Below are 13,813 nucleotides of genomic sequence, written 5' to 3' on the forward strand. Positions count from 1 at the left end.
AAAAAAAAATTCACAAAATTAACCTAAAGAATTACAGTAATATTTAGTGAGCCCCTTTTTTCCATCGGGTCCGGGTAGAGACCAAAGATCTTATTCAGTTGCTTTTGTGGGGCCACAGCCCCTGTTAGCCCCTGTGCTCCACCGTCGGCACCAGAAAGTCCTTTTGTTCTTGCATCAGACTCCATGAGAGAGGACTTATATGCAACCAGTGTATCTCTTGTTACCAATATCCTTTTTACGCAGTCTTGCCTTTGTAACTATAGAACCAATCCAGTTAGGTGCTCGGAAAGTCAGAAGTACTAATTCAGTATCCATTGCCAACAAAGTACTATGTTTTTTTTGTTTGAAACATCTGGAGATCACTGGTGAAAAGTAGGGCTATTTAAAATAAAAATGTGCACACTTTAAGCTAATTTATACAACAAAATACTGCTCTAGGAAGTTCTATTTAATTTATAGACTCAACAGTTACCAACTACGGGCATAGTTGCATACACGTTTAAGCTACATGATTGCGCTAGGCGTGTACAACCTGCAGTTTTATATATATGTTCTCCTTGGTAGCCTAAGAAAAAGAAATGAGAAAATCTACAGTTTGGGAACACGGGGACTGTGCACTTAAGAGCATTCCTTGAGAACAATAACATCCCACTAGTTGCAGGAGCCCTACATTTATAAATATGCATTTACAGTACATGTACAATGCAGTTGAGGAGCTTCTCCTTGATTAGTAGAAAAGTCCCGAGTGCAACACAATACATCTGGCTTAAGTACCCCATCTACAACAGGTGAGCAGCATTTCAACTTGGAGCATTATCACATATGGCTCAAGTAGGCATATGGATTGATCGATTCATCGTATTCATGCTGCAGAAGAACAAAGTGTTATCCAAAGTGTTCAAGATGTTCAGATCTCTATGTCCATGAATAAACATTCTATGCGTAAACTTCCTTTTGTATGTTATTGCAAGCATTATGGTCGTCTTACTATTTTCCTTCATTTTTTGTGTAAAACCAGAAGTTTATTCATGGACAGAGGAGTATATTAACAATAAAAATGAACAATTTGGTAAAACAATTTCTAGAAAGTGTAAACTCACCTGGGCTTGGGCATGTGCTAATTTCATCCTTCTATACTCTTGTTGTGCTTGTCGTGAACGAAACATTGCTTGTACTCTCACGACAGCTTTTTCAACACGCACTTCTGCTTGTTGTCTACTGGCTCGATAGAAATCTTCTTCCGTATCGCTTTCTGGACTCCGTTCCTGAATGGGCTCTTGAATTTCTACCTTGAGCCCTCGGAAACCTTTTCTCTTTAATCGCCAGCGTAGTATTGCTTTCTCAAGCACTCCAACTGACCAACATATCTTTCGGTATTGCCTCCGCACTTGGAAGCCCCTAAATACCGACTGAATAGAGGAGAAATAGATCAGTAATGTTTACTCCTTTCATAGTTTTGTTAACTAGCTATGTCAAAATCTGTTCAATGTGTATAATTATTCCATGATTGATTTTGCAAAATCAAGTTTTATGGTCACCATGAAGAACACCCCGCTTTGAGCCTTAATATTTTCATCAGCATAAACCACTGTAAATTGATTCCTATCTAAGGGGTTGCTTGGATTGGGTCGCAACTGCCAATAATTAGAGGGTAATGGAGGATAATGAATGTGATAGTAAGAGGTAGTGGCAGAGATGGATTAAGGGAAGAGATGAAGATAGACTAATAACTACCTATTTAAGAAGGTAACAGTTACCCACCTCCACCCTGGTAATACACTAATGTATATTCCGACACCATTCCTTCATCCTCCCTTCACCACCATATTATTTTTCTTCTTTTCTCTGTTTTGAGCTACACTACCCTGTAACGAATACCCCAATTCAAGAGATCCCTAAGTAATGGTTGCTCAACTAATGGTTGGGTCTACTCGGACAATAACGATATGTACAGAAAAGCAGGTCAGTTCGTTTAAGTAAAAAAACTTAAACCTCTCATTTGTCACTCACCGTGTATGGCAGATTAGTACACTAATGAATATATCAAACCAAATGCACAATTAATAGCATCCCCACACCACCGTACTATGTCAATGAAGCCATAGTTCTATATTAACATATTTCCCCACACAAGAGCACAGGAATGGAAATGTAGCCATACCTGAATTTTTATAGCTTGTCTTCGCATGTTAAGGAATTCCCTCCTCAGCTTCCATGCCCTAAATCTATGTTGTATATGAGCTGCAGCAGCCATCTTCTTACGAGTATCATAGTTTCGAAAAGCATGCTGAATCTTCATCGCAGCCACTATATAGCGTGCTTGCGCCTCAGAATTATCAACCCGAGCATCGTTAGTCCTTTGCTTCAGTGATCGCTCCCTGAAAGCCACGTGTATGCGTGCTGCAGCATCAGCAGCTGTGCGATAAGCCGTCAGCGTGTCCTTTAGGTAGATCTCCTCCTCACTGATGTTGTTAGGTCTAATAATCTCGGTCGGAGTTCCGAGGGACCCACCAACATTTCCTGCATTCTTCATATCTTCGAATTGCTGGACTAAGGCCTTTTCTGACAGATAAGCAGATAAGCCCTCAAAACCTTGCTTGTGGGCTATATCAGCTGGAGTGCATCCACCAGGGTTTTCAGGAGTAGGATCTGAAACCAAGTTTGGCTTTGCTCCAGCAGATAGAAGAGCAGCCACCATTTTCTCCCTGAGTAAATTACACATTGAACTTAGCATATAATGGTATGATTGAATGACCAGATGCTGTACTGGCCAATAAAACATGGTCTAAAATCTATGCCCGAATCGGAACCGAGATACCACAATTTTGAAAGCTGCAGCGAGTTCATTTTGATGCGGTATTAGCCGCATCTATAGTGCAACGACCGAGACCGGGTCGTGACACCTGATACCGAGATTAAGTCTCAAGCAGGAATTTAAATAATTTAATACCAATACCATGAATCCATTGATTAATTATGTTTATCCAAAAAAAAAAAGGACAGACTGACAATCGCAAACCAATTGCCACAGTAAACTCATTTGAAGACAAAAATAAAAGTCCATGAACTGATGAACCAAGTCATGAGATCTAATTTTTTTCTCTTTGCCAAATTTGATTTCTTTTTGTTGCTTGCAACTTCATCAAGACAGCTTAAGTAACTAGACAGATGTTAAAAACTGAGGTTACTTTTAAATGGTTGCATGAACTTCAAGAAGTTTGGCCTTCAGAAACCGAACTAGTACTTTGATATTTCACTGTCTAAAAGGGTGACAAACATCATTTCCCGAATAGCATACCAGCATGCTAAAGTAAAAAGTTAAAGCCAAGAAAAAAAGACCTGCAGGAAATAATAGCCAGGAATTGGAGTTGCAATGTACAGATTTTTAGTTGACATTGTTTTGGTGCAATGTCTAAGGGAGAAGGTTTAGCAATATTTGTCATAACACTTGCAGAATGCAAGGAAGATGCAAGAATGATTAAACATCTGCAGAAGAACAATGTATCATGATACTCACGAAGAGTATACCTTCCATAGTATGCAGCCCAGTGAAGAGCTGTCCAACCAAACTTGTCCCTGAAGTCCAATGACATGCCACAAGCGGAATATGGATAAACAACCCACGTGTAATCTAGGATTGCACACAAATGCAGAACTCCCTGACCTTGAGCATCACGTTCAGCAATTTTGCTTCCATCGACCACTCTTTCCAACAGCCATTCCTTAAGTCTGCTCTTAATAGCAAGTTCAAACAGACCCTCTTTAGCTCTTTCAAATGAGATTCTACCATCCTCTACTAGTCTGTTAAAATAAGCCCAACTGTCAGCAATGTTGGAGTATTTAAGAGCAAACTTTTTGCCTTCCTTTAGAGCAGTTGGTGAAACTTTACTAGATAAAATGTCCAAGCTCTTAGATGTGGAGAAAAGCAAATGAGAAAGCCTTGTCTGTATTCGGAACATATCCCACTGTGGCTTCTCCTCTTTGATAGTTGCATTTGTATGCATAAGAGATCGAAACTCAAAAGAGAGAACTTGACTTATCGGAGTGCTCCGGTCAATGCTCAAGTATAAACTCGTTGAACCAGGATTATGTGGTGGAACCAAACAACGAAACACCCCGGCTTGAATTGTTTCAGCAGAGATGCATGTATCACCACAGACACAGAATATGTTGGACTTCGCTAAATGTTGATATTCATGGTGAAAATATCCAACAACCAGTATCTGCAATTATACGACAATCAGCACTTTCAGTCAAACACTTCAAAAGATATTCATACCCGCAGTCCCGCACGACCACAGCATTTATGAGCAAATGAAAAAAAAAATCTTATAAAGAGTACGCAAATGAAAGGGCAGCTAGCAAAGTGGAAAAGAAGTTTAAATATGTTCAATAAACGGGAAAGGAAATTTGATGGCCCAGAAAAATATTGAATTGTTATTGAAATTGCATTGTTTTGAATATTGAGTGGAACTCTAATATTTTGGTCTCAACTTCAAAACAGAAGGGTCATAAGAGTGGGACTAAATCTACCAACTTTTGCAGACAAATCCCTGGTCCACTTGCCTACCAGACCTTTACATTTTATCTATCAGAAAAGTGGGACCATTGCCACATTTCACTTCAACACACAATGGAGCTGATTTTTTTCATCACTGTATAACTTGTGTTACAGTTTGATTGAAAGATAATGCCGACCTTAGTGTCTTCAGAGGAAGAAGCCCATGACTGTGAGATGTCTGTTATAATGAATATCTGTGCGGGAATAGAGCTTTCATGATTAACTGTTGCAGAGGACCTGAAAGATCCATGGCCGGATACACCAGACGACTCCAAAGAAGGATCGTCTATAGGAGGTGAGTCAACAATAATTTCATTTATCCACCTCCCAAAACTGTCCTGACTTTGGAGACCACCTTTCTCCAGAGGGTCCCCACCACCTGCTATTCCAGTATTATAACTTCTATGTTCCTTGTTCTGAGATATTTCACCACCCATAGTAGAAAAGAGTACATTGCTCAGGGGACTGACTTGTGCAAAACTAGACCCTTCAAGAGGGTCGATACCATTTTTGGAAGCTGGCATATCTGCTTGTGACTGGTTGATTAATAAACTGTTGCCCTGAGAAGACAAAAATGATTGAGCTACCCTGTGGTTTCTATGAGAAATTACAATAATACCATGACCTTCTCGGATACAGCAGTATTCCAACCAATTAAAAGTTGCAATTTAGATAGCAAAGGTGCCCCTAAACACTAATTTGTATGCCTAGAATATGGATGTTGGGGGTAAAATATAGTCAAACCGAAATAAAAGCAACATTCATCAAACTGCAGCCCTCTGCCTAATTATGAAATGAAGAGCTGGGGGAACAGATGAAAGATTACTGCCTTATGGCTTAAATCAAGAACATGGAACGCTATCGTAATCTCAACCTAAATATACAAAACTTACATTATTTTCCAAGTTGCACGCATGCTGTCGGTATTGCTGCATAGTTGGAGCCTGTTCTGCTCATAAGGCGAAGGTGGCAAATAAAGAAGAAAATGAGTTGCCATCTTCTGGTTAATGATTACTTCAATTCCTTATTATTCAATTCAAAATAGCATCCTTACCTTTTGTTGCTAAAGTAGCTTCATTGGTATCATTTGACGCCAAAAGCTCATCCCAATCAAGTGTGTTAATTTCATGCAGTCTCAACTGATAATTGGTAGTGTTGATACTGTCACCACACTCTGTTGACAATACCACAAACAAGGTAAGAATAAGATAATCTTCAAACAAATACTCGTATATAACAAAGAGGCCGAATATACAGAAATCGAGAGAGGGGGGGAGATGCCATCTCAATAATTTGCTCAAAATCTCCAAATATTACCAGCATACTCTTTTAAAGCAGTTGGAGAAACTTGAATTGCCTGGCCGTCACTAACTCCTGACAAGAGCTGAGAAGCTGAGCGGTCAGATACATCAGATCCCAAATCTGAATTTACTGGCGTGACTGGAGAACCCTGCAAGTGGAGATGAATCAACCACATCCCACAGTAAGGCGTGCAAGTTCATAATGATGAAACTAAAATGCAAGATAAAACCCATATGTTCTAAAGCCAACCTCTTGAGTATCACGGTAATGAACAAGTACTATATGTTCTAAAGCCCTGAAACATGGCAAAGACAGTAATTAGTCCACCACAGAATAGCTTTATAAATGGGAAAACCTAACACCGCTATTCAATGAAACTCAAAAAAGAATCAAAGCCCCTGAACCAATATATGTTGTATTTCAAACATACATACTTATCAAGCAACCAGTAACATCTGCGAACAAAAGTTGGGTTATCTTCTCCATGAGCATAGTACACATGAATTCTCTCTTCCGTACCAACCTGAAGAAAGAGAGAAATACAGAAAAGAAATGGAGAGTTACGGTGGCCATAAACATACATCTACAAAAATTTCAGGAAAGTAAAGGGACATCCACCAACAGCTTATTCAGTAAAATTATTTATCCAAAAGACCAAAAAAAAAAAAAACTCACTTTCAGGTGTTCGTGAGCCTCTTTAACAGTTTTCCCGTCTTTTTTCTTTCTCCAGTTATGACCATCTTTTCGAAAATTTCTAAGCTTCTTCCGATCAAACAAGACAATTGTGCCACCTTCAAAATAGATGACAAATATATTAGACAGAATATAGAAGCAGAATCAGTTGTGAACTTGTGGCATAGAAAATATCTAAAAATCCTAGGCTACTTCTTGGCAAATAGAAGAAGAAAAACAGAAGAAACATTCAAATACAGGTTGAAGATTTTAATCAATAATACACCAAAAAACTTGCTATAAGAGGGTCATACCTTTTGGTAAGTTCACGGGCTTGACGTTAATGGTGAAATACGTGTAGTTAGAGAGTATCGCATGTATCTCATTTGGTCGAAGCCACCTACTTTTGGCTTCGCTCAATGTGTTCGGTATATCCAAATCTGTAAACAGACATAAGTAGCCCTTAATGATTGAATATTGAATAGCCGGAAACGATAAGCTAATAAAATAAAAATTCCTTTCACAAACACCATTTATAAGTTGAAGGAGATTAAACATTTGGAAGACATTTCCAGACAGCTGGAGCCAAAGCTGGAAAATGCAAAAAGATCATCTAAAAGATAAAATCGCCACTGCATCTCATTCCCATCTATTGCACATTCGCTGGAAAAATAACTGCTACAGTTTCACCAGTAAATTGGATTCACAAGGGCAATCAACTAGTTACATGAACACAATCTATCTATTAGTATCATTATTCAAGCCTTTACAATCTTCCAACTCCAAATAAGTCTGCAGACCATCATGACAGTAAGTTTACAGTTTACACCTCATACTCTCGCACGTTAATAGACCGAGAAAGTAACAACATAGTAGTCAGCATGAGCACCAGAAAACTAAAGCTCTTACCTTTTCCAGTTTTATAAATTTCTCCCATCGTAAAACTAAACCCAACCATCTCAAAACAAAGTGGAAAGTTGCGCAACTTTCATCCCACAAATGAATTCACCAGAGGGGTGTTTTAGACTTTTAGGTGTTGGAGACTCAATTAAACCCAAAATCTCCAACAACAGCTCAGGCAACCGAGAATCCGAGTAATCAGAAATTCAGTTCAACTTCAGCACCAAAAGTGCTCAAATCAAAATTATCATAACCCTCATACAGCATGAAACTACTAATCAACATGTACTCGACGAACACTTGGAGCTCTCTTTTTCAGACTCCAGGCAAGCAACTGCCTTCTGCAACACACCAATACCTTCATTGCTAACTTAATCCACTGAATTACTCATGCTCAGCAGCAGTTACACTAATCACCAAAAAAACAGTCTAGACACAAATTCCTGAAACTATAAACAAAGTCATTAATTTGCTGATTTAATCCACATGAATTCATTCACTTTCTCCACCAAAACGCACAAAAGCTTCAATTAAATTACCCTTCTCCCCTAATTGCATAAGATGAATAGATGATCAAACAAAATACAAAATCATTCACCAAATTACAGAATAATTAACACAAAAAAGCACGTTACAGAATCAAAATCAAAAATTGATAAAAAGAATCTAATAAAAACAGATTAAATCAACAATCAACAAAAAAATAGTATAAATGATACCTTCCATGGTATGAAAGCCATGAACTTCAGTAGCCAAAAGTCGGCCATTAGGATTAAACTGCATGACTAAAAATTAAACAGAGTAAAACCCAGAAATAAAAACACAGATTATACAAAACCCAGAAAGGAATTTGAACAAAGATGCTAAAATCAATAAAGTTGGCGCAAAAATAATTGACTAGTCAGTGAATGTTCATGGAAACATATTGATGACTAACATAATAATGGTCTTAAAAAAGAATAATTGAGAGGTTGAGGAAGAGTACTTTGGTTCTTTTTAATACCCGTTTTTATATAAGACGTTTTTGTTTTTCTAAATGACACTTAATTTTAAGTTTTACAAAAATAATTTAAAAGTTACAAAAAGTACATAGAAAAAGTTTTTATGAGTATATACTAGTTTGAATGCCCGTGCGTTGCAACGGGGTAATTAACGTATTTATAATGCAAAAAAAAAAGTTATAAGCGTTTAATGTTTACATTATATGTCTAATGATTTGTTTACATATTATTAAAATATCTCTTTCAAAAAAAAAGATTAATATATACGTGGGTTAACTCTTATTTATAATTATATAATCACCCTACCTTATATTAATCTTTCGATGTGGGACAATTCTACTATTTATAAGTAATATATTCACAAAAATTGGATTTTTTTTCTGATGTGGGACAATTCTAATATTTATACGTAACATATATTTATCAAACCTGCATTATTTTTCAATGTGGGACAAATACACATACTTAGAATTACACCATCTTTTTTGCACTTAATTCGACATCCAACCAGATCTCGAATACCGAATACAGACAATTGCTACTCATTATATCTAGTAGTTATATTTAAATTTAATAATATGATCAAGATTTCCATTAATATTTGTAGTATGTTGTTTTTCTTCAAAAAAAAAAAAAAAATTAAAATAATTGAGATACGGAAATTTCCCGTAGTACCCCTTAGTTTTGTTAGATTTTCCATGTTACCCCTACTTTTAAAAATCGCCTACATGGTACCCTTTGAGGTTCCATTTTTTTGCCCATGGTACTCTCTAAAGTAAAAATTTGTTAAATGGACGTTAAGTTTAACGGGCACAAGAATAAAATAACAATTAAAAAATAATACCCCTTTATTGTTTTATTGGTACGAATATCTCTCTTTTAAATGCAAATTTAATTAACTATATCATTATAATATTGGAAATTTCTCATGGTAACCTATACTCTAATGATAGAATATTTTTTAACACAATTCTAATTATATTATTTAAACATTGTATATTTACGGATTTACCACACCTACATTATTTTTCAATATGGGACATATAAATTCTATAGGTAGAAAATATAATGATATAAATTTTTAAGAGCTCTCCAAGACAATACTTAAGCGACTCAAAAGATTTTGGGTTGATGCGTAAGTTCCAAGGATGCTCATAGAATCACCCACCTTATGCTATATTTTGATGTGGGAAAATTCTATTTTTTATATGTAGTATATTTATCACACCTATATTATTTTTCAATGTGGGAGATATAACATACTATGAAATACACCATCTTTAATATGTGCAAATTATATGAAATCTATATATACTCTAATGATAGCATTTCTTACCATGAATCTAATATCATTATTTTCATAATTTTTTTACCGATATTATTTTGTCAAATGAAATTTAAAAGTTTTTATATGAAAATTAGAAACATCACTTGAATATAAAATAAGAAATACATAATATATATTATAATAACTAAAAGATTTTCCAAACATTAACTTAGGTTAGAAATCATTATTGTAAAAAAAGAATATAAACTCTTTTAAGAGTTATCTCCGACAATGCTTAAGGGAATCAAAAGATTTTGGGTTATGACTTCTATTTATAATCATAAGATCACCATGCCTTACGGTACCAATCGTTGGTTGGTAGCATGTGGTAGCATGGGGTCGCAGTAGGGAGGTTTGCGGATCGATCCCCCACAATTGCGATTGGGAGGGGTTTAAATACCGTAATCCTTGGACACGCCCCGAAATTCGGATTAGTCGGCCCAATGTGGTTCGGATTACCGGATGGTTTAGACCAAAAAAAAAAAAAAAAAAACATGCCTTACGGTAATCTTCCGATGTGGGACAATTTTAATATTTATACATAGTATATTCACCACACTTACGTTACTTTTCAATGTAGGACAAATAACATACTAACTACTAAGTACACAATTTTTTTTGTACCTACTTTGAGATCAACCCGATTTAATAATGAGAAAATACGATACAATACAATATACACTCTAATGATAGCATTTTTTTTGTCACAATCTAATTATATAATTTTCATACGATATTTTTTTTCAAATGAAATATAAAGTTTTTATATCAAAATAATAAACGTCACTTTAATATAATATAGAAAATGTATACATATATATATGGGACATTTCTATTATTTATACATAATATATTCACAACACCTACATTATTTTTCAATGTGAGACATATAACATACTAAAAAGTCTATATCTTTTATATCAAAAAATTTTTGGATTAATACCTAAGTTTCAAGGATGCCTCCTATTTATATTTATAGAATCACCCTACCGTATACTATTATTTCAATGTGAGATACATAATTTAATTATTTAGACGTAGTATGTTCATAATGCCTACATTATTTTTCAATGTGAAAGATATAACATACCAAGAAATACATGACTCTTCTTAAAAAACCACTATTGTATACATATTATTTTTTTTTTAAGATAAAAACCACTTAGTCTCGATCGTTAGATATGGATCTCTACATCGTACATATAACGACTCATTAAAGCTCTATTACTACATTTGAGAAGACAACCATTAGTAAAATCTTTGTTTTGTATTGTGTCAGGAGACTACCATTAGTAAAACCTTTTATTTTTTGATTTTCTTGTTCAACCTTTAGTTATTTTTTGATTTTCTTGTTCATATTCTTAACTCTTTCCCGAGTAATTCCCAACGATTTCCACTTTATTTTTATATCATATCGTAGATAACGATAGAAAATCTTAAGAGCTCTTTAAAACATTATTTATGAGACTCAACAAATTTTGGTGGATACATAAGTTCCAAATATGCATCCTATTTATAATCATAGGATCACATCACCTTATACTAATCTTTCGATGTGGGACAATTCTACTATTTATATGTAGTATATTCACCACACCTACTTATTTTCCAATGTGGGACAAAACATACTAAAAATTATACAATTTTACGTATTAAGAAGTACACCATCTTTAACATGTGCAAATAATATGAAATTTATACTCTAATGATAGCATTTTTTAACACAAAGCTAATTATATTATTTTCATAATTTTTCTAACGATATTTTTTTGTCAAATGAAATGTAAAAGTTTGATATAAAAATTGGAAATATCACTTGAATATAATTTAGGAAATATACATATTATAATAATTAAAAGATTTTCCACTTTATTTTTTACATCAAAAATTATACTTTCCTAAATTGATTTTTGATGATGTGGACGCTCTTAGATCGCTCGAAAAAACTCTCTTATATATATATATAGATTTCATGATATTTTTTTCTTATATTTTAAGAAATAGGAGTATTGAATAGAGAAATAAATGTCTTGAAAAATAAGAATGACATATAAAAAAATAGGAGTATAATAAGGGTTTTGATTTTTGATATATACAACTCATCTAATATCTTCTATATTTGGTATTAAGTAAGAAATTCAAGACTAAATTATACACAACCCAATATAGTTAATGCATATATTTAAAACGTATTTTCATATTTAGTTCCTTAAATACAACCCAATGGATTGTATATATCAAAAACCTTAAAAAAACAGCAAATTAAGGTGAGTTGAATTTGGTTGCATAATAAGTACCATAAGTAGTAAATATGTACATTTTTTTACGTCATTGCTTGTACAACTTTTATTCATTCATGTACTTTTTATCATTATTTTTCCTTTCTTTGTCCTTCTAAAAAAAATACCAAATTCACTCCACTTCTCTTCCTCTCAAAACTCATCAAATTCGATTCAAATGATTCAATTATAGATGATTATCTTTCATGTTGATTAAGTAAAAATGCCAAATTCACTCCATTATGCATGAACATTATTAAATTAGGGGAATTTAATTAGTTAGAGCTAAAAAAATTAAGGTTTGTAGAATTTTGTAAAATGTTAACAAAATTAGGGAACACAGGAAGGGAGTTGTGGCCGGCGGTGAGGGAGAAGAGCAGTAGAGAGACAGTACTTGTGACAACAAATTAAAGTTATTGTCGGCGTTCAGGAGGCGAGGGTGGCGTTCATGGTTGTCGGCGTTCAGGAGGAGGCTGCAGTGATGGTGTGGTGCGGTCGTGCGGATGCCTTGACTCCCTTAGGGATGCGACGGGAAGGGATTCAGGGACGGCAGGGAGACGATGTTGTTGGGGCGTGTAGGTATGCTGCGGGTTTGTGGGGTCGGGGATGGTGCGGCGGTATTGAAGTTGGCCGATATGGCTGTGGTGGACGTTGCTGGTGGGTGGTGGTGTTGTATGTGGAGGATTTTTGGTGGTTTTGGAGTGAGTAATTTGAGTGGTTTGACAAGGGTATAATGTCATTCATGTCCATGATTGAGCAAATCATGTCCATGAATGAGCATGACTCTTTTTTTATTGCTTATGAACAAATTAAGTAACGTGAAATGATATATTTGGAAAGCTAATGTAGCTTTTAAAAGTTGTTAATTTCACGTGGCAAGTAATTAATAATGCATTAACGATCATGCCCGAATTGAAAAAAGAAAAGTGAAACTCGAGCAAATGAAAGATGCCGGAACATATGCTCTTATATTTTATTATATTAGCCTGTAGAGACCCGTGTCAATCTTTTATCGCCTTCAACGCCTTTCAAGTCGATATCAAACTCAAGACGTGTCCCCTCTCGAGGGCTCCGTGGACGAGTGTGGCCGCGTCGCGGAGTGGCGTGGTATACAAAACCATTGTTTAGAAGTTTTCACCTTTATGTTTCTATTGGTAATAAAGTTGTGAACTTACGTTGTTGGGGTTGAGGATCAACTAAAACCGAAATATCAGAAGATCCATTTTCACTACTTTTGTGTTTAGCATGGAGGTTGTGTCTTGTCCGAAATAATTGAGTATAATAAAACAGTCACTGGCCCTCTTAAATTACTGATATCGTTATAAGAATCTCCTCGAAATATGAATTGGCCAATGTCACAATACCTTACTATCAACCTACTAATGCATCCGAGAAAATGTGGACTCCGCCGTCTTTTGATACTTATAAGATCAATGTGGATGTTGCAATGCAAGCTGATGGTTGGAGGGGCTATGGAGCGGTTACACTACTACAGATACAGGCTATAACAACGGTTAAAAACCGTTGTTATATAAAAAAGCGGACGTTGTTAAAGCGTCCGTTGTAAAAGGTTTTAACAACGGTTGGGTTTCTTAAGGAACCCGTTGTTGAAACTATTAACAACGGTTTTAAGTATAAAAACCCATTGTGGAAAGTGTGACTCAATTTTGGGAGGAAAGTTATAACAACGGTTGTAATATACAAAACCGTTGTTATAACTAAAGACAACGGTTTTTTAATAAATAACCGTTGTTGTTTATTCTTAAAAAAT

At 35.2% G+C, this 13,813-nt stretch overlaps 1 protein-coding gene across 2 annotated transcripts; it reads right to left on the minus strand.

Annotated features, from left to right (window-relative positions):
- Nucleotides 1–366: 366 nt before the first annotated feature.
- LOC141657106 (calmodulin-binding transcription activator 5) lies at nt 367–8,386 on the minus strand. 2 transcript variants are annotated; one of them, XM_074464241.1, is made up of 13 exons: nt 8,155–8,386; nt 6,850–6,975; nt 6,539–6,654; nt 6,298–6,386; nt 6,113–6,158; nt 5,879–6,011; nt 5,616–5,735; nt 5,455–5,510; nt 4,699–5,121; nt 3,529–4,223; nt 2,162–2,705; nt 1,101–1,409; nt 367–867 (listed from the first exon to the last, which is right to left on the minus strand). In XM_074464241.1, the coding sequence occupies exons 1-13, from the start codon at nt 8,216–8,218 to the stop codon at nt 817–819; spliced, it is 2,772 nt and encodes a 923-aa protein (XP_074320342.1). In that variant the 5' UTR covers nt 8,219–8,386; the 3' UTR covers nt 367–816. The 2 variants fall into 2 exon arrangements, with proteins under 2 accessions (XP_074320342.1, XP_074320341.1); XM_074464240.1 differs by having other exon boundaries at nt 5,879–6,017; nt 8,155–8,344.
- Nucleotides 8,387–13,813: the final 5,427 nt, after the last annotated feature.

The sequence above is a fragment of the Silene latifolia genome, chromosome 5 (genome assembly GCF_048544455.1).
Source record: "Silene latifolia isolate original U9 population chromosome 5, ASM4854445v1, whole genome shotgun sequence".
Classification (NCBI taxonomy): domain Eukaryota; kingdom Viridiplantae; phylum Streptophyta; class Magnoliopsida; order Caryophyllales; family Caryophyllaceae; genus Silene; species Silene latifolia.